Source organism: Myotis myotis, unplaced genomic scaffold (assembly GCF_014108235.1).
Source record: "Myotis myotis isolate mMyoMyo1 unplaced genomic scaffold, mMyoMyo1.p scaffold_m19_p_14, whole genome shotgun sequence".
Classification (NCBI taxonomy): domain Eukaryota; kingdom Metazoa; phylum Chordata; class Mammalia; order Chiroptera; family Vespertilionidae; genus Myotis; species Myotis myotis.
In genome coordinates, this window is record NW_023416318.1 from 29362184 (window position 1) to 29383405 (window position 21222).

General features: G+C 36.3%; 1 protein-coding gene and 1 pseudogene across 5 annotated transcripts in view; one reads left to right on the plus strand and one right to left on the minus strand.

Annotated features, from left to right (window-relative positions):
- Positions 1-21222, minus strand: part of FOXN2 (forkhead box N2) — a 61100-nt gene that overhangs the window by 25413 nt on the left and 14465 nt on the right. For 3 of the 5 annotated variants that reach the window (XM_036334635.1, XM_036334636.1, XM_036334640.1), the window contains exon 2: positions 9088-9638. In XM_036334635.1, the coding sequence (XP_036190528.1) occupies positions 9088-9624 (537 nt within the window). In that variant the 5' untranslated portion in view covers positions 9625-9638. Of the gene's footprint in view, positions 1-9087; positions 9639-15212; positions 15271-16648; positions 16767-18183; positions 18313-21222 lie in introns of those variants that run through there. The other 2 variants (XM_036334637.1, XM_036334638.1) reach the window with 2 other exon arrangements.
- LOC118669019 lies at positions 7213-7579 on the plus strand (annotated as a pseudogene).

Consider the following 21222-nt stretch of genomic DNA (forward strand, 5'->3'; position numbering starts at 1 on the left):
GTGCCCGCAACCCAGGCACATGCCCTGGACCGGAATCGAACCTGGGACCCCTCAGTCCGCAGGCCGACGCCCCATCCACTGAGCCAAACCAGTCTCGGCGCATAAATTATTTTTGATATATTTACTAAGACAATTATTTTAATAATTCTAGCTATGTTCTATCTTGATATTTCTGAGATTACACTCCTAGAAACTGTTTTCAAATTCTATTGTGAGAGAACTGCAAATTGTTTTGATAATGGTAGAATCGCTATTTCCTTGAAATAACAAATTAAAAGAACTGGTACTGAAAACTTGAAGTTCGGGGCAGTTAAGTATCTTGAATAAGGTCTCCAAATAACAGTCTGGTTTATGTTACCATGGCAGCACTTCCTTTCACTGGGTCTGTTCATGAACTATCAGTAACAAGAGATAAAACTATGCATTTGCTAATCTATGTTTTAGAGTCTATAAGAAAAAGGAACTTATTTTTAACTAGCTCACTTCTTAAAAACTTGGCCTCTTCATTATTGTGCTTAGATGACAGAACAAATAATAAAGAGCTTTAGAAGTTAAGAATTGTTTTCAACTAAATTTACATAGAACAAGATAAATCTTTTGTGCAATGGAAACAGGAAATGTGTATTCTCTCATTTACTATTATTTGGAAACACTAAGGCTTTTGGACCTATTTGGTAGAGAAGGATGAAGGTTCTGAAGAAATGAGCCAAATTTTAAAAAGATTTATCTTAAAGGAAGTTGTAAATAATAGATAGGGAGAAGGGGCAATGTTCATTATTCCTGAGATGTTTTTAAGTACTTGCCCCATACATTTTAGTAGAGTTCCCCCTCTTGACTACCTTTTCAGTGGTTTTTAGAACCACTGAATTAAAAAGAATTAACAAGTTAAAATGGTATTCATATCTCTTGCTTATAGCATGAACTTTTATAGTGTTTAGCATGATTCCCCCCAACTTCCCCTGGGACTCAGCTATCGAAACAAGTCATCATCATGCAAATGTAAATTGTACTAGACCAGGTAAAATGTCAAATTTCATATTTCCCAGCTAAAATCCCATTTATAATATTTTAGTTTGGCTTTATAAAAATGTAAAAAAGTAGATATAAGTCTTGGATGCTAATGTTAAAATGTAAAAACAAAAACAGAATGACAACCACAAAATAGCATGTCTAACTTTTGTAATTTTAAAATCCCAAGGCAGAAAAATACCATGCCAAGATTTTTAGACCTGCCTTTTGAGGGAGTAACTATGCTATGAATGATAGGGGAATCTATCCAACCAGCTATACCAATTGGTTTTTTATCATTACCACTTTGTAGTCTGACCTGGACATTGCTATCTTGCCCTTTTCTTTTAAAATTAATCCTCACCCGAGGATATATTTTTATCGATTTTTAGGGAGAGTGGAAGGGAGAGAGAGAAACATCGATGTGAGAGAAACATCAATTGGCCGTCTCCCGCATGTGCCCTAACCAGGGTTCAATCCGAAACCTAGGTATGTGCCCTGACCCAGAATCGAATTCACAACCTTTTTTGGTATACAGACAACACTACACCCAACTGACCCATCTGGCCAGGGCCACCTTGCCTTTTTTTAGGTTATCATCTCTACTTAATGATCAGTCATCAGAAAAGTGCTGTCAAGGTTGCCAAATTTATTTCCAACATTTAATGGAAGTAAGTATAACCTACTTGCCTTCTGCAGATTAGAAGCGAAATACTGTCCTTCTGAGGCATTGATTTTAAGAAGTATTTCATAAATTAAAACATCCATAAACCTTCCTAATCCTACTTAAATGTGTCACTTTCTGCATCCATATTTCAGACACTTAAGCAAAGTGGTCTATTAATTTTTGTGATGATTGTCACCTATGATTTCCTTTCCTTCCACCCTAACTTGTGGTGACAGCCTGATAATTTTGCCCCAATATATAACAATTTCTATACTTATCCTCATATTCCCTATTATTTGATAGCATGATTTTTTCTTCTTTATCACACTCTTCCTGTACTCTGGACTTTATGCTTTCCTGTTTGCTAGCTCTTACTTCCTTAATTACTTTCTTTCTCTGAGCATTCAAAAACTCTCAGGTTAATTATATAAATAATGCACACATTTAAAATTTATAGACAAGAACAAGTCCCTTTTGATCATTACCACAAATCATACCACATTGAACACTTTATTCTACAACATTTATTACAAATAATACCACAGTGAATATTCTCATATACATCGCCTTGCATTCAAGTATGAATGTTACTCTAGGGGAGAAATCAGAATCTGATCCACTAGATCAAAGGATAAGCACATTTCTATTTGTAATAATTTCTGTCAAGTTGCCTTCAAGTATGATCATATTAATTTACACTCCTTTGTAATCAAATGTGTGAAACTATTGATATTGTTTTATTTCCCCATGTCGTCCTCATCTAATTTGATACTATCAAACATTTAAAATTTTTTGCATTCTAATAGGTAAAAGTGGTCTTTGATTACTAGTGAGGATGAATATCTTTGCATATATTTATGAGCCATTTGTATTTCCTCTTACGAACTGCCTGTTCATATTCTTTCCCATTTTTCTATTAGGTTTTATTTTCCTTACTAGAGGCCTGGTGCATGAAATTCATACATGGGTACGGTCCCTTGGCCTGGCCAGCGATCGAAGTGCGAGCATCTGGAGTGGAAGGGCAGGTCCCAGCTGACCTCTGGGCCCTGAGCAGACCCTGGGCCCCCAGGCTCCCATGAGCCTCCCTCCACCTGAGTCACAGTGTCTGAGTCCCCACACAGAGATGCAGTGAACGCAGCCAGACATCACAGGCTGGGATGCAGCATGGGCCTCTGGGCCACCCAGTGGTGCTGCATGGAAGCCAGGCAGGCAGCGCTCTCTCCCAGCCGGCCTCGCAGACCGGCTCCTGCGTGAATCCATGGAGGGCCCCAGCGGCTGTAGCCTGGCTCACCCGAAAGGAGGCCACGCGGGTGCGGGGTGGGCTCCTTGTGGGCGCCTGGCACCTGAGACCAGGGGCTTCCTCAGTGTGCAAGCCCTGGCATCCCCCCATTTTCACCACACATCCATCCCTGTCACCCCCACTCCCAGGTAGCTGGCGAGAGGTCGCAGCACATTTCCAACGCTGGCCACGCTCTGCGCCACCCCTGGTGGTCAGCGCACGTCATGGTGAGTGGTTAACTCCCAGTCAAACGACTGCCTGAGGAGACAATTTGCATATTAGGCTTTTATTATATAACGGTTGAATTATGAGTCCCTTAAATATAATGGTGTGCTGCTGACTGTAAACATCTCATCAACTTCACATTTAATGTTGGTAGCTTGAAACTGGCCATGATGGAAATATCTGTATCGTGGATATTTGCAAAAGCTATATCCCCACTCCCACCCAATTATAAACATTTACCACCAGTACACCACTGCTTATATATTTTGAACCTAATCTTTTGTATCAATGAATTTTTCTTAGCAAATCATTTCCAAGTTTTTTGCAACATTTGACACTATTGCTCATACACACTTACCTCAACTGCCTTGTTTTCCATTACACCCTTCTTTTCTTAGATTCTTCTACTGAAAATCAATGCTGACTTACACACTTAGAGCTGTAATTCCACAACATCCCCACTATTCCTGTAGCTTATTTCTAAATACCTAGTAGATAGTTCAACTTTTATGTCCCACCATAAATGTAAACACAAACTAGAAAAGAATTAAGTGACATAATTAAAAACTAAACTCTAACGATGCACATGGGAAAAGACTTAGAATCTGCTTCCAAGATGGCTCACTCACATGGCTATTGACACAGGATCTCATTTCCTTGCCACATGAGCCTCTCCATAGGGACACTTAAGTGCCTTTAGGATATGGCAGCTGGCTTCCCATTGGACAAGTTATGCAAGAGCCCAAGATGGAAGCCATGTTTTTTTCTGATTTAGTCTCTGAAAAGGCAAACTCCCTCATTTCACAATATCATCTGGGTTACACAAGTCAGCCCTATTCAGTATTGAAGGAGACTCTCCAGAAAGCGGGGCTCATTTAGGGCCATCTCAGAGGCTAACTATGACAGAGATTGATCCGGTAAAGTTATTGAGGCTTTTAAGATGGCCTAATACATAGTTGGTCTTTGTAAATATTCCATGTATATAGTACAGAATATGAGACAGCAATTTGTTACATGGCAATAAATAACTAATACAACCTCCTGTAAGTTAGCTATAAGATGATGATATGTCATAATGTCTTGCTACTCAGGGTGTGTCCATGGGCTAGCGGCATCACGATCACCTGGTAGCCTGTTAGAAATAAAAGCCTCATTCTCCATCCTAGATTTGAATCATAATCTACATTTTAACAAGATCCTACATTTAAGTTTGAACAGCACTATCCTAGAAAATCCTTCAATCACCTAAAAATATAATTACTTACTCTTTTAACTTTTATTTCACTTAAGAATAGACTTCTGCTGCCAGTTAGGGAATAGTAAACTATAAGAGAACATTACTCCCAGTCTAATTAAAAAAAAAACCAAAAACTCAAAATTATCTATAAAATCATAATTTTTTATGAGTCCATCTGAGAGCTAAAACTGCAAGACAACTGAAGGAACTGAATTCTAAACTGTGACAGAGATCAATCAGGAGAGATGGAATATGTGGACTGTTTTAATGGAACATGTGAGCTGTTTTACCATTGGCAGAGCATGGAAGAAGTAGTAGTCATAAAGAAGGTAAGAAAAAAAACTACTCAAAATTTAGCAAATTTTTAAAAGCCAAGTGTGAGCTAGCAAGATAAGTTAGCATCCTTGGCATTCCCAGGCAGGAAAAAGTCTTCATCCACTAGTCAGTATTTTTCCATGAACCTCCATGCTATGCTCCAGAGAAAGACTGTGGGCAGTGCAGAAGACCTAAAAGAGACATCCTTGGAAATGAAGATAGATATATAGAATCTAGCAAGACAAACCTCATCCATACTGCTGGCCCTGAATGAGCGTAAGGTGAGATCAGGTATTCCTGTGGGACAGGCACACAACCTGTCAATATTCTGGACAAAGCTCCAAAATTAAGCAAAAGCTGTCTGCTACTGAGAGAAAGACAAAATACCCTACTCACCTCAGTCCTAGGCAAAGGACGGCTGCTGCTAGAAGAGAAGTACAAAACCAAGTATCCTCATACATGGCAATGTGCCATGTGTCATTAGGAGAAGGGCAGAAAATCTGCTCATGCCCAGATCCCCCAATAACACAAAGCACAAATCTGCTACACTGAGAAAAGAAATGGTCACTCACTTGTACCTAAGACATCCCACTGATATTAGCCAGTTTATCTACCATAATGGGAATAAGCAGGAAGCTGGCCTGAGCTCCGGAACAGCGCTGTCCAGTAGGACTTTCTACAATAACAGAAATATCCTATATCTATGCTGTCCAATATACCAACCAGTAGCCACATGTAGATAGTTGGCTAGTGATGAATGCAGCTCTAGACTCCACTCTGAATAGTCGGGAGAAACTGTCTGCTCCTGGAGTAGGCAAGAAAAAACCCACTCATGAGTCAGAGGCATTCATACGCCTGCTAAGACTAAAATGGGAACAGAAGAACTAAAAAACCCACCTTAAAAAGCCTTGTACCTCCCTAGATGGTTTGGCTCAGTGGATAGAGCATAGAAGATAGAAGGGTCTGGGGTTCGATTCCAGACAAAGGCACATGTCCGGGTTACAGGCCACTAGGGGGCATACAGGAGGCAGCCGATCAATGATTCTCATCATTGATGTTTCTCTCTCTTCCTCTCTGAAATCATTAAAAATATATATATTTTTTAAAAAGGCAGAGTAGCTATCATTTTATTTATTTTTTTAAATATATTTTATTAATTTTTTACAGAGAGGAAGGAAGAGGGATAGAGAGTTAGAAACATCGATGAGAGAGAAACATCGATCAGCTGCCTCCTGCACACTCCCCATTGGGGATGTGCCTGCAATCAAGGTACATGCCCTTGACTGGAATTGAACCCGGGACCCTTGAGTCCGCAGGCCGATGCTCTATCCACTGAGCAAAACCGGTTAGGGCAGTAGCGGTCATTTAAAAAAAAAAAAAAAAGCCATGCACCAAGTAATAAGCAATAACAATCTATTGCTATTGGAGGGGCAAAAGCATGAGAAGAAATGTCCAGACTCCCCTCCAGCCCCCAAATGTGGCACAAGCTGAAAGATAAAGGTGAAATAGAAACACTAAGAAAAATCATCTGATACTCCAGTTCTCACACTAAGCACAAAGTACTGGCAGTCCATCTCTGTAGGGATCTGAAGCCTGTGGTATGCTGAAGGTAACTATGACAATCACAAAACCCAATCTCAGTTCAATTATTAACTAGATTGACAAATGCCTGTTCACACTAACAACCTAATAAAAGTAGAGGCAATGTCTACTTCTGGGCAGAAATATTATTTACCTTAGTCTCTACCAATATCTTACACTGACATTCAATCCAAAATTATGAAACACACACACACACACGAAAAAAACAGGAGACAAAACAGTCAACAAAACCAGACCCAGAGATGGACCAGATATTGAAATTATTGGACAGATACCACAACTATGACTAATATATTTATAGATCTAGTGGGAAATTTTAGCAGAGAGATGGAGAATATTTTTAAAGGTAAGTACAAATGCTAGAAATAAAAGGTATGACAAATTCTTTGTCAGGCTTATCAGCAGAACGAACACAACAGAGGAAAAAGTGAACCTGTATAAAGAGCAATAAAAATTATCCAAACTGAAATAAAGGGAGAGAAAATAGAAAAAGGGGCACAGCAACTAATAGGTGAGACAATAGCAAATGGTCTAACATATTTTTACTTAGCGCCTCAGAAGTAGGAAGTGAGCCATAAGAAATATTTGAAGAGACAATGAGCAAAATTTTTCTAAACGTAAGAAGAAAAACCAACCACAGATCCACAAACCTCTGAAAAACCAAAGTAGGATAAAAATAAAGAAAAACACAACTAAGTACGTCATAGGGAAACTACTGAAAAGTAGTGATAATGCAAAGGATCCTAGAGGGTAAATAACTGGAGTGGGTTCCACCACATCTCGAGGAGGCACTGCTGGGGCACGGAGGCTCTGCCAGGCATTGATTTTGAGGGGTTCCAGTAATAGGGAGGACAGGATGGAGGAGTTGTGGGACTGCTGGCCTGCTGGGAACAGGACTTCTATAAGGACAAATATGTCTGGAAGGCTGTGGTCCAAGGCCATTTTTGCTGGCTATAAGCGGGGTCTCTGGAACCAGAGGGAGCACATAGCTCTTCTTAAAATTGAAGGTGTTTATGCTCGAGATGAAACAGAATTCTATCTAGGCAAGAGATGTGCTTATGTGCAGTACAAAGCAAAGAACACAGTGACTCCTGGTGGCAAACCAAACCAAACCAGAGTAATCTGAGGAAAGGTAACTTGTGCTCATGGAAACAGTGGAATGGTTCGTGCTAAATTCCGAAGCAACCTTCCTGCTAAGGCTACTCGACACAGAATCCGTGTAATGCTGTACCCCTCAAGGATTTAAACTTACTAAAAATAAATAAAATGGATCTGTTTTCCTGTGGGGGGAAAAAAAGAATCCTAAAGACAGACAGCTAAAAAAGAAACATAACAGAGGAACAGAGATAAGAATGCAGTAGACTTCTCATTAGAAACTAAAGACAAGAGAACAACATCTTTAAAGTACAGTAGTTCCCCCTTATCTGTGGTTTTACTTTCCACAGTTTCAGTTACTTGCAGTTAACTGCAGTCCAAAAATATTCAGTTTCCTCAACCATTGATATCATCTGCTCTTGACATCAAACTATCAAGATTATCATGGTTCAATGATCCAGGATCACCTAAAGCAGGCGATTCTTCTCTGATGTATGGTCAGAAGGTCAATAGTAGCCTAGCATTAAGTCACAATGCCTATACCATTTATCTCACTTTATCTAATCCTGTAGGCATTTCATTCACAAAAATAAGAGTGATTATAGTAAAGTAAGATATTTCAAGAGAGAAAAAGAGAGGCCATACTCACATAACTTTTATTACAATATATTATTGCAACTGTTCTATTTTATTATCAGTTATTGTTATAATCTATTACTGTGTCTAATTTATAAAATTAAACTTTATCATAAGTATGTATGTATAGAAAAAAATAGTATATTCATATATTTAGGGTTCCATACTATCTGCATCCACTGGAGGTCTTGAAACATACTCCAGCAGATGAGGGGACTACTATGAAAACGGCCAACCTAGAATTCTATAGCCCTCCTCCATAAAATGGTTGAAAAAAGTATTTCATTGCTAGTGGACCTGAACTACAAGAAATGCTATATAATCTTCTCCAAGAAAAAAAAAAAATCCAGATAGGACATCAGGATTAGTCAAGTTTTTCTGTAAAAGTCCAGATAATAAATGAAATGGTATATTATTTGAAGGTAGAATGTGATGAAGTTATATATAGAGATACATGTATGTATATACCTATATATACATACATATCTCTCTCTCTCTCTCTCTCTCTCTCTCTCTCTCTCTATATATATATATATATATATATACTGAAAATTATATAATAAATTGCTAAAAAAATTTGAGTAATAGCTAATAAGCCAATAGTAGAGATAAAATTGAATCATAAAAAGTATTCAATTCAAAAGGCAGGAAAGTGGAAAAAGGGAATAAAAACACACAGCAAATAGAAAACAAATAGCACAGCAATAGATTTTAATTCAACCATATCAATTGCGTTACTATAAATGATCTACATTCCAATATTAGGCAATGGTTGCAAGACTACATAAATAAGAATAATATACTGATAGTGATAGAAACACTATACAAACAGAAAACTGGATCATTAAAAACACTAATTTATGTACCTATGGTAGACTGAAAGCAAATGATGAATATAATTAAGATCAAGCTGAAGTAATCTGACTTGGCTATTTTTGTCTTCCTTTGATTTCCCCATATTTTAAGGTCTCAATGTTAGCTCTCCCCAACCTCCCCAAATATAGCAATGTTCATAATACTGACCTTGCCATGGCTTCTTTCCACTTTCTGAAAACATTTATTCAGGGACAGATTATGTCGAACAGAATTCTTCCAGCCTGTTGGTGCAGTAGCAAAATATGGGAAGCGGTCCAGAATCCAGCTATAAATTTCTTTGACAGGCAGACATTTATTTGGAGAATGCTCTATAGCCATATAAATGAGAAGACTAAAAGAGTATGGGGGCTTTGAAGTTGCTGATTTTTTTTCTGGGTTCTGGTAGCAAGATGGTCCTAATGATGGCATATCATCTCCCTCTATGTCATACAAAGGACTAACAATTGGAAGACCCTCACTTCCAAAGCTGAAGTTTGTTAGAAGATTAGTACTTTCATGAAGCCAGTTCAAGTTTGTAAGCTCATCATCTGCTGATTCACAGTCCATTAGAGTGGCCTTTGGCCTGGCAGCATCAACAGCTTCAGGCAAGCTTCCCATTTTATAAATCTGGCTTAATCCTGCAACCTTTTCAGCTCCTGGAGTTTCAGCTCTCTTTTCTGGAGTCATTCCAATTATTGGACCCATTTACTCTTATAGTTCTGCAACAAAGGAAATAATTATCAATCAATGTAATGCTTAAGATTCTTAGGCTCATGAAAAAATAAAATGCATATTTAAATATCCCCAAATCAGAGAAATTTTGCAATTATCCCACATAATATTTAAGCATAGTACTTATATAATTAAAATTTACAATATGAGAAAGAGAATTTCACATTTTGATATGGCTGTAAATAATGCAGCATTATAATACCATATTGTATGAGTGATATAAACAAAATTAAATAATGTATTTTGAGTACTTAAACAATATTCCAAATAAACCCTTTCCTGAAATCTAAAATATTATAAAGAGAGAAACCATTTCTCATATTTTTACATTATAATACTATAACAATATTTCTTATTCATCATCAGTAAAATTATATTTATTATGTTATTTCTTTTGTAAATTCCAGTGTTTTTACATCTGCATTCTCTATAATCTTATCAAGTACTGAGACTGTAAGGGTGACATTCTCTTAATAAAGTTTGAAGTGTTACTATATTTTCAAAGAGAAAAAAACATTTCTAAACTGTTTGTTTGTATTTCTATTTTCTCAAATGACTTCTCTTTTGCTTTTTAAACACACTTCAACTCAAAACCCCTATCATGGGAGAATAACTGACCAAAGAAGAAAGTGATAGAGCTAAAGTGCTATTTAAGTTATTTAATGATTCAGAAAAGTACCTCATTTCTGAATTCAGTGAAAAAACTTCTATGTTTTCCATCAGTCTAGTCAATATACTTATGCTTATATAACTGAAAGATAAGTACCTCCAAAGTTTTCCTTTACTTAGAATATAGCTGGCAGGTTATCCCAAGAATTATGAAAATTGGTCAATTTTAGATGTAGAGCAGTATTTGAATTCTGGTAGCCACTAGTAGGTATAGTCTTAGAGAACTCCATTTTCAGTAGCAGTAGTTAATAATTTGGGAGTCAGCTATTTATTATATCTCAAGTAACCATGAGTTAAACCCAGAATGTACGCACTATTATTAACCCAATTTTATAGATAAGGAAAATGATTCAGAGAGGTTAAACATCCTGTTTGAGGTTGTCTGGCTAGCAACTGGATATGCCAGCAGACTGACTTCAGAACCACTACATTATCCTGGTGACAGTATATATACACCATTTTTTATTTTATCATTGTTCTCTCCATAACCAGTTCCTATCTCTCTCACATACACCTATATCTATAACTTCACACACCAAGACACTGTAAAAAGGAAAAGATAAAACTATAATTAATTTGATGTTTATTTCAATTAGTAATGAAAACCACACACACATAAACATATGCACATGTGCATGCAATAAGTCTTTTACCCATAGAAAAACTTTAAAACTGTGATGGATGAGAATTAATTTGTTGAAGAAAGTCTTGTTTCCTTTAAAAACTATATCTTAGTATTTACTGTACAAAGAAGGAAATGACTAATTTCTAATGGTCCACTTTTGCCTTTTCACCTATATCTCCCTCCATTTATCTTCAATTACATATAGAAAATAGAGAGTACCAAATAGCATTGACTAACATTTACTGAGATTTTACTATATTACAGACACTATGCTATGGGCTTTGAAATGCATCATCTCTACTTACTCCTCCCTACTACTTAGCTCTATGCTTCATCCTTTCTTTTTGACTGTGAATTCCATACGGGGCAAGAGTCTTTTACTTCTGTATTTCTAATGAATCTTAACAAAATGTTGGGCATGAGTAAGCAATCAAACCATAATTATTTAAAACTGAAATTAACCAATAATCAATATACATGTCTATTCTGGACCAAGTGCTATGCTATCTACCTTTAAGAGTTATTTATTTTTGAAACAAATTCTTAATGCTAGGAAACATGCTCACTGGTAACAATCAGAAAATTGAAATTCATTGTTTATAAATAAGGAAATGAAAATGAAATAAGGCATTTGCCTAAGTTCTAAAGCTAATAAAAAGGAGAGCCAAAATTATAAACCAGGCTGAGTTCAATACTCAAGTTTTTTGTCCATTAAAGTACACTCGATCTCTTAAGGAATTTATATTTTAGCAACACTATCTAAAACAAATAGCTACTGTTGACAGATATGAGAATATATAGTGACAGAAACTAATTTAGATGGTTGCAAATGCATGTTATTTCTCTGAATTACAAGTTTAGAATAAAATCTTATTATTTGAAGCTATAAAGTAATATTATGTCATCAAATATGTCAAAGATTACAGCCAAGCAAAGTTAAAAAATCAAGAACTGGCAGTGAAACGCTAATATACTCTTAGGTTTGAACTGTCACTGTATTTTCAAGGGGAGAAGAGGAATGTTTCTAAACTATCATTTCAGAATACTTTTCAACACCATTCACTTAGAACACTAAGTCTATCACAAAAAATAGGCAAATAATCTTTTTCACAAATATTTATATATAAATAGAAAATAAATGTAGAAAATATTGAACTCCACTGATGATCACAGAAATGCAAAGCAAACAAAATGTGATATTAAATATTATAATTTAATACAGTACCTAGTATGCAATAGGCACAAATACTAGTAGTAATAAAAGTAATAGTATCTATCTTTGCCCAAATTAGCAATGGTTTACAAATATATACAATTTGGGGCAAGGGCCTCAGGCCATTTTGGACAGCCAGCTGGCAATATACACCTAGAATCATTAAAAATATCATATTCCTTAACCCAGTAATTCCACTTATGAGTCACTTCAGTGAAATAATCATATGTAAGGTAAGAGATCCTCTTTTCTCTTTCTTCCTCTCTCTTACACAACACACACACAGATGTCCATCCAAGAATTATGAAAGATAATAGAAACTATAAACAACTCACATTTCTTATTATAGAGTAACTAGTGACCTGGTGCAAGGATTCGTGCACATTGAAAGGAAATTAATTAGAAGGTGGGCGGTGGGGTGGGACTGGGCAAGACAGGCCAAACATGCCCTGGAGCCAACCTCCCTCGGTCCCTCCCCAGCCTGCCGCACCTGGGGTGTCTGCAGAGTGAGTGGGATCCCTCCGGCAGGTGGGGTCCCTTGGCCTGGCCTGCAGGGATTGGGCCGAAACTGGCTCTCCGACATCCTCCAAGGGGTCCTAGAGTGCGAGAGGGCACTCTGAAAAGTTGTTGTTGAATAGGGTGTGGAACGCAAATGCAAGTGTGCAGTAAACCAGATTCGAGGCCGACAGTGCCCCAACAACAACATAACCCACGCCCAGCCAAAGGTGGAATCGCGCGGCCCCATAAGGTATTGGACTCCCTCCTCTCTGGTTTCGGGGTGCGTCACCTAAGAACCATCACTGTCAAGTCACTGCAGCTCAGCAGCTCCTGCATTGAGCACCTGCTCCCTGGTGGTCAGTGTGCATCATAGCTACTGATCAGACAGACACTTAGCATATTAGCCTTTTATATATATAGATACCTAAGAAAAATAAAGTACACCTATTCAATCTAATATTTATTTAGTAGTCATTAAAAATTACTGTCTTAAAGACCACGGTAAACAAAAAAGCTTTGTTAAAACTAGTTTAAAAAAAGCCTAATAACAACTCCATGAAGAAAGTGTATAGATTGGACTTCAGTATCAAATAGATTTAGATTTGAAGTCTGAAAAAAAACAAAAAAAACGGTAAAAAAAACCCAAAAAAACAAACAAACAAATATACAAAAAGCTTACTGTAGCCCAGCCAGAGTGGTTCAGTGGTTAAGCGCCAACTAATGAACCTGGAGGTCAGGGTTCGATTCCTGGTCAGGGCACATGCTGGGGTTACAAGCTCGATCCTCATTGTGGGGTGTGCAGGAGGCAGCCAGTGATTCTTTATCTCTCTCTATCTCCTCCCCTTCCTCCTTGAAAGCAATATATATATAATAAAACAAATAGCTTACTGTCATTTACATTAGTAACTTGGTAATTTTTTCTTTGTTCTTCTATTTTCCAGTATTTCTGTAATGTGTTCATTATTTTTATAGTTTAAAATAAAATAAAAAAACTCGCCCTGGCCAGTTTGGCTCAGTGGATAAAGTGTCGACCTGCTGACCGAAGAGTCACGGGTTTGATTCTGGTCAAGGGCACATGCCTGGGTTGTGGGCTCCATCCCCGTAGGGAGTGTAGTGTGCAGGAGGCAGCCGATGATGATTCTCTCTTATCATTTATGTTTCTATCTCTCTCTCCCTCTCCCTTCCTCTCTGAAATCAATAAAAATATAATTAAAAAATAAAAACTCAAGAGGGAAAAGGTAGTGCTAGATTACTTTTAGTTGTAGTGTTTTCATTTCACACAAAAATCAAATCATAAAAAGATTTGGACTTATCGAAGTCCTCAAGTCAAAAACAGAAGTCACCTCATAATTTTAGTACAGCCTATTCTATCACCAAGCTTTTCTGTAACACCAATTAGTTCATGGGTAAATAAGGGAATTATTTTACTACAATGTGAAAATCACATTGGTTTGTACATAATTTTTCCCAGCCTATGTTTTTGCGCTAAATAACAACAGCTGAACCCCAAAAAGGCTAACACAGTGGAAAGCAGCAAGCTGCTGAAAACACAGTACTGTACACAATTCTCATTCAACCCATGTTCTTCCTTTTGGCACAGGTTGGCCATATGTATTTTCCTGTCAGTGCTTAATGAGCTCTCTTCTCAAAATTTTATGCATTTTACTATGACTTCCATAACCCTGTATTTGCAGACACTTCCATCAGGCTAATTTCACCTTTTTAAGTCCTAAATCAACTACATTTTTTATTTGTAAAAAATTTAGTATAGCTTTTAAAATATTCTAGTATTCTTATTAAGATTTATTTTTTTGTTAGTGCTCTGGTTACCAACTTTCAGATGTTTTGGGTGAGTTACCCCAGGAGCTGTACACAATTTTAGTATTTTAAAAAATATTTATATGTAATATCACAACAGAAAGGTCTGTAGAATTTATACCCAAATCAAGAAACCTTTACGCTTTATTTATTTGGAAAATTCTAGATTTATGAGCAACTACTTCTTAAAATGAACTGAAATCATTCAGTAGCAGATGATTAATAATATGTATGAAAGTTTGTTTCATAAAGCAAAACAATTAAATAAAAGGAAATCTAAGCTAGAGATATATTATTTCCTTTTCTTAATCCTTTAAGAACAATCCTTCAACAAACCACATAATAGTTGTTGCACATAATAAACATCACTCAAAATGAACATTTAATGCCAAGAGAAAATAAAGTGGGGTCTGAAAAAAAGAGTACTCTAATTTCTTAGGTTTATAACTATCATAACCCAAGTAATGAATACACCCACTAATAAACTAATTTCTAAAACTTAGACGTTGCTACCAAAAAAAAGTAGGTAAACATACAAGACAATTTTAGCAAAATACACATTTTGCTAAATGTAGACTCCAAATCTTCTACATTTCAGAAAGATCAGTTTCTTCTCACAGGAGAATTTTAAAAGAGTTTAAATAAACCCAGTACAATCTCTCTAGAACCCCTGCTAGAGCTTCACTGTAGAAGGGCCACGGCAATATCTTCAGAAGAGGGTTCAGAATTCAAATGTACCATTTTTTCCATAGCTGTGCAGCTCATGCATCTCTCAAGGTGTCTGCATGTTATGTTCAATATTACAGTGATAATCTATTCTAGGACAAGAAAAATAAAATGTCATATTGGAATTCTTAGATCGTTTCCCAAAAGATTAGAGGAGAGCACTTTTGCTTAGGTTGGTTATTAACACTGGTGTGAGAAGAAACACATGACAGAGACTAAACAAGAGAAGGAAAACTGAGCCACAGAATTATCTAAAAATAAAATGCTGTATTATACAGTATTAGAGTTGTTGCCCCAAATAACCAAGGAATCTCCTAAACATAAAATGGTAGTTATAACCACTTACCAATCTTTTTACCATTCCTTTTTTAATTTCAGACTTTCTACATCATTTCCCTTCTATTTAAAAAGAGGTCTGCTAGGGTACTTTCAGGTTTTATTTCTTTGAGCATGTATTTATTTAGCCCTTGTTCTTAAAATGTATTTTTGCTAGCTATAGAACTCTAACTTGAATTATGAGTCATAGTTGTGAGACCTATTTTCACTGAGTATATCATTTTGTGGTCTTCTACTTCCATTATTGTTATTGAAACCTAGTAGTCCTTTGAAGGTGTTCTGTGTTTTCTCAAAAAAATTTCTCTTTTATTAAGCTCTTTTTATTTTCCATTTTGTTGTCTCTCTGTGTTGCTTTCTGGACTTTTCAGATTTATCTTTCATTATATTAATTTTTATTCAATGGGATCTATTTGCTTTTATCTCTCCCTTAATTTTAATTGCTGTATATTTTCATTTCTAAAACTTCTGATTTTTTTACAAAGTGTCTGCTCTTTTCCTCACTTTTAAGTTTTCATTGAATATATTAAAAATACTTATTTTATATTTTACAACTGATAATTTCAAGATGAACTATTTGCAGGTCTGATTTTTCTAATTCTCTTATATTATGCCCTGTTTTCCCTAGATGATTTATACATTTTTATTATAAGATAATCAGTTTCATTAGAACTTCACCAATGGGAATTATTTGATGATGATGATTCATGTTGCTTATGTCAGGCTCCTGAAAGTAACAATCCAGGATCCTTTTACATTCTTAGCTTGAGGTTCAGTGTGAATTCAGGTTGCAAGCCAGTGTGAGGGCTGGTTTGTGTTAATACATTTTCAGCAGAGATATTATTTTTCCCATTAGCAGAAATAATCTAGAAAGATCATTTTGTTATCCTTGGTGACACTAAGGCAAAGAACTTCTAGATCACTCTTACACCTAAAATGTACAGACCTATGGAAGTCCAAATTAATGGGGAAGACTATTTCCTGCTTGATGTTTTACCTCGGCTGGGTCTGGGTTTTGCTTTCTAATCCCTGAGCCCCACAAAGCCAGAAAATAGAAGTTCACTTAATTTGGTAAATACCTTCAAGGCAATAGCCAGCTTCAGCACTCAGCTTACCTCTCACTAGATTTCTAATTAGTGTTTGGTCTAAATATTCTTTATTCTGTGCCAGAACATTGATGCATGTTAGGTTATTTTCAGCAGAAAGGCTGGTCCAGATATTTAGTTCACCATTCTGCGGAAAACAGATTTTTACATTAGTTTCCAATGGCAATATCTCTAATACGCATTAGCCTGTATGTTAGAGCATTGGTTCTTAAATTTCTTCTGCCTCTGCATACTGGAGGAATTTGATTTACTGCTATCAGTAAGAGTTGCTCATTATGACAGTGATTCCCAACTGGAATTAGGTACAGAACATTTCCCTGGAGGCTGAAATTGATTATCAAAAATTGGGTGCTGATTTTTAAAAAGAGGATGCTTTCATCACTTTTAAAAACCATACTCTTTAAATACAGTAAAACTATTTCAACCCCTTAACTATGATTCAGTCCATAATTATAAACAAGTATTACTCTCCTGATAAAAATAATACTTATAGAGGATGCTAAAGTATATAGGACTATTTGCCAGTTTATCAGTGTTTCTCAAATCAGAATGTCCCAAGGATGTTCCTGGGGACAAAAGCTTTGTAAATTTTCATTTTTTTGCTTTCATTTCAATAACAGTATAAAAATGTATTTTTACTGTTTTCAAAGAGAAAAATAAAAAGACTTAAAACTACTCGAGGAACTAAAGTCAGTGATTCCTCAAAATGGGATCTATAATTTTTTTTCTAAAGAAGGATCTATATATTATTTAAGTTAAGAAATATTGCTCCACACTAAAGGCCTCATATTGCTAAGTTTGAGTTACTGGATTAATCTTAGTTCAATATCCTAGCCCTCATTTGTACTGTAGTCACTGTACCTGATTATACAGGTGTATGACCACTTAGCAAAAATCTTTAAGGACAGATACATTTCAGAATTCAGAGTATTTTGGAATTTAGAAAGGGACTACAATGCAAATATATGTTACATGATGTGTCAGTGAAGTCTGAGGCAGCACCCCATAACAAACATGTTAATATTTCTGTAGCAAAATGTATATTCACACTAAAAGGGGGTTAAATAAAGATCACCAATAGTCTTATATCAATTCAGATCATGTTTTGGCAATACAGTGGGACCTTGACTTACGAGTGTCCCGACTAACGAGTTTTTCGAGATACGAGCCATCTCTCAGCCGATTTTTTGCTTTGAGTTGCAAGCTAAAATTCGGGTTACGAGCCAGCTTCAGACACTGCTAATTGGCGCAGCGAACATCACAGTGAACGCCACAACATCAGCCCAGCATCACATGCCTCACTCGTTCACTTTATGATTTGACATACGAGTAATTTGAGTTACGAGCTCCGTCACGGAACGAATTAAACTCGTAAGTCAAGGCCCCACTGTATGAGAAAACTTTAGGTTTTCAGAGCATTTTGGATTTCTAAATCATGAGGATGGAATTATACAACCATTATTTACTGGAAAGCCTGATAAATTTCATTAGAATTTCATATAAGATCATACTTAAGAAAGATCAAATAAGGGTAAAGAGCTCACCTTAAGGTTTATAAATCTAATGCATAAACTTGGTAATTTTTTTCTCCCAACTACTTTGTAGTCTCTTTTTGTCTATTTGTGGCTTAATAGTGGAAGATACAGAATAAGTAAGCTCCTGATAAGCAGAAAATATTATATTATTAATTCTAAAATGTCAGAAGTACCTAAATGTAATAGGAATTTAAAACTCATTCCAAAGCCAACATATTAGCCAAACTGGATTATGATTACAATGTCTCTTCAGCTAGCAATGTGGATAAAAGGTAGAGAGAGAAAGAGAAGTGTTGTAAATATATATTATTTAGAATAACCTTTCCTGATCCTTTTCTAAGAAGCTTCAAGATGAGATCTCTTACTCCTACTAAACTCATGGCTCTGTTGTCATAGTTGTTAGATTTTATGGTGCAATAGTGTACAACTGTAAAATGAAAGGCTTCTTCCTTAAAAAAGAACTTAATATGTTTAACACTAAGAGAAATTAAACAGAAACTTAAGGGGGCAGTATATTTGAAATTGTAAAGAATAAGCAATTTCATATTATAAAAAACCATAAAAGAGAAATTTAAATCATTATTCTTGATATTATAATCACATCTGGAAGCAGTGAAGCAGAGTGTTAAGAGCCTGACCTGTGAAGATATATGCGTAGGTTCAAATCCCAGCTCTACCAAACAATAGGTTATAAGATCTGTCAATTTAGAATTTTAATAGTACCTACTTTCATAAGATTGTTAGTACAAATTAAATGAGAATAAATATAAAACACTTAGAACAGAGGTAGTACAATAAATACTAGCAATAGAGACGGTAATTATTATTATTGTCATTATTAATTTTTTAAAATTATTATTACATTTTTTCCTAAAGTAATAGATTTGCAAATGTTACATTTTTCAAATAAAAAATGATGGCACAGAAAAAAAAAATTATGGCACAAAATTTAAAAAATCTTCTGGTATTAAGGATGGGTCTCCCTCATGACCAATAACACCCATTGGCAAAACAGCCAACTGAAATTAGGCCTTTCTCAGAAGAGTGCTGCAATAAGTATCATCATTTTCTTTTCTTTTTTTTTTTATATTTTATTGATTTTTTTACAGAGAGGAAGGGAGAGAGATAGTTAGAAACATCGATGAAAGAGAAACATCGCCGAAACCGGTTTGGCTCGGTGGATAGAGCATCGGCCTGCGGACTGAAGGGTCCCAGGTTCGATTCCGGTCGGGGGCATGTACCTGGGTTGCGGGCATATCCCCAGCGGGGGATGTGCAGGAGGCAGCTGATCGATGTTTCTCTCTCATCGATGTTTCTAACTCTCTATCTCTCTCCCTTCCTCTCTGTGAAAAATCAATAAAATATATATAAAAAAAAAAAAAAGAAAAAAAAAAAAGAAAGAGAAACATCGATCAGCTGCCTCCTACACATCTCCCACTGGGAATGTGCCCACAACCAAGGTACATGCCCTTGACCGGAATCGAACCTGAGACCTTTCAGTCTGCAGGCTGACGCTCTATCCACTGAGCCAAACCGGTTTTGGACATCATTTTCTTTATGACGCAACTTTCACTTCCTTACTCTATTTGTTTTTAGGTTATGTCAATATTTTTTTTGCCCAATCATGCAACATGACAGAACTCTTCAAATCTTTCTAGTTAAAATAACATAAAAGAATCTGCCCTGGCCAGCATGGCTCAGTTGGTTGGAGCATCATCCTGTAGTCCCTTACACCAAAAGGTCACAGATTCAATTCCTCAGGGCACATACCTAGGTTGCGGGTTCGATCCCCGGTCGGGGATGGGAGGCAACTGATTGCTGTTTCTCTCTCACATCAATGTTTCTCTCTCTCTCTCTCTCTCTCTCTCTCTCTCTCTCCTCTCTAAAAATAAATAAAAACATGTCCTTGGGTGAGGAGTAATAATAATAATAATGTAAACTTAAATCACATAAACTTTAAGAACTTTTGCCGAAGCCAGTTTGGCTCAGTGGATAGAGCATCGGCCTGCGGACTGAAAGGTCCCAGGTTCGATTCCGGTCAAGGGCATGTACCTGGGTTGCGGGCACATCCCCAGTAGATGTGCAGGAGGCAGCTAATCGATGTCTCTCTCTCATCGATGTTTCTGACTCTCTCCTTCCCTTCCTCTCTGTAAAAAATCAGTAAAATATATTAAAATATCATCGTTAAAAAAAAAAAAACTTTAAGAACTTTTTTAGTATTTTATTATCTAGTGTCTCCCTCTGGCAAAGTCTAAATTCCTTTATTTACAGCTTTGGCTGATAACATTCTTACACACACACACACACACACACACACACACAAATCATAAAAAATAAAGAAAATAACTACACTATCTCTGAAATAAAAATGTTGAGTTTTCACTAGTAACAACATTCTCAATAACAAAAAGAAAAGATATATGGCAAATATAATGCTATAATCAAAACAGGACAAAAATATAAATACCTACATATATTGTTATATTCATTTGTATCCAACTAATTCAGAATCTACTATCCTGTTACAAAATTCTGATCATGTTAAAATAGTCAAAATAATAACTTTTCTCTACTCTCAAGATATTACTTATATTGTGAATTTCAAAATTAATCTAAAATACTTTCAAAATATGAGTTCATGAATATAAAATTTAGTGACAAGAAATCAGGCTCTCAGTCCAGCAATTCTCATGAATATAAAATTAGTGTATACTTTAATAAATAATATAGCGCCATAGCAAATCCTATATAATAAAGATGTAATATGCAATTGGTTGTTATGTGGTGAGGTGTAACGACCGACCACATAACAACTGGATCACAGATCAGCAGGAGGGTGGGGCAGCGAGCTACAAGCGGGTTGTGGAGAGCTACAGGAGTGGGCAGGGCAGCAAGCTATGGGGGGGCGCAGGAGGTGGAGGGAGCTACAGGAGGGCGGGGCAGTGGGCAGAGAGCTACTGGAGGGCGGCAGCGAGCTACTGGCACACGAATTCGTGCGCAGGGCTACTAGTAAGATACACTCTAATCAACTTAGTTCTGTTAATGATG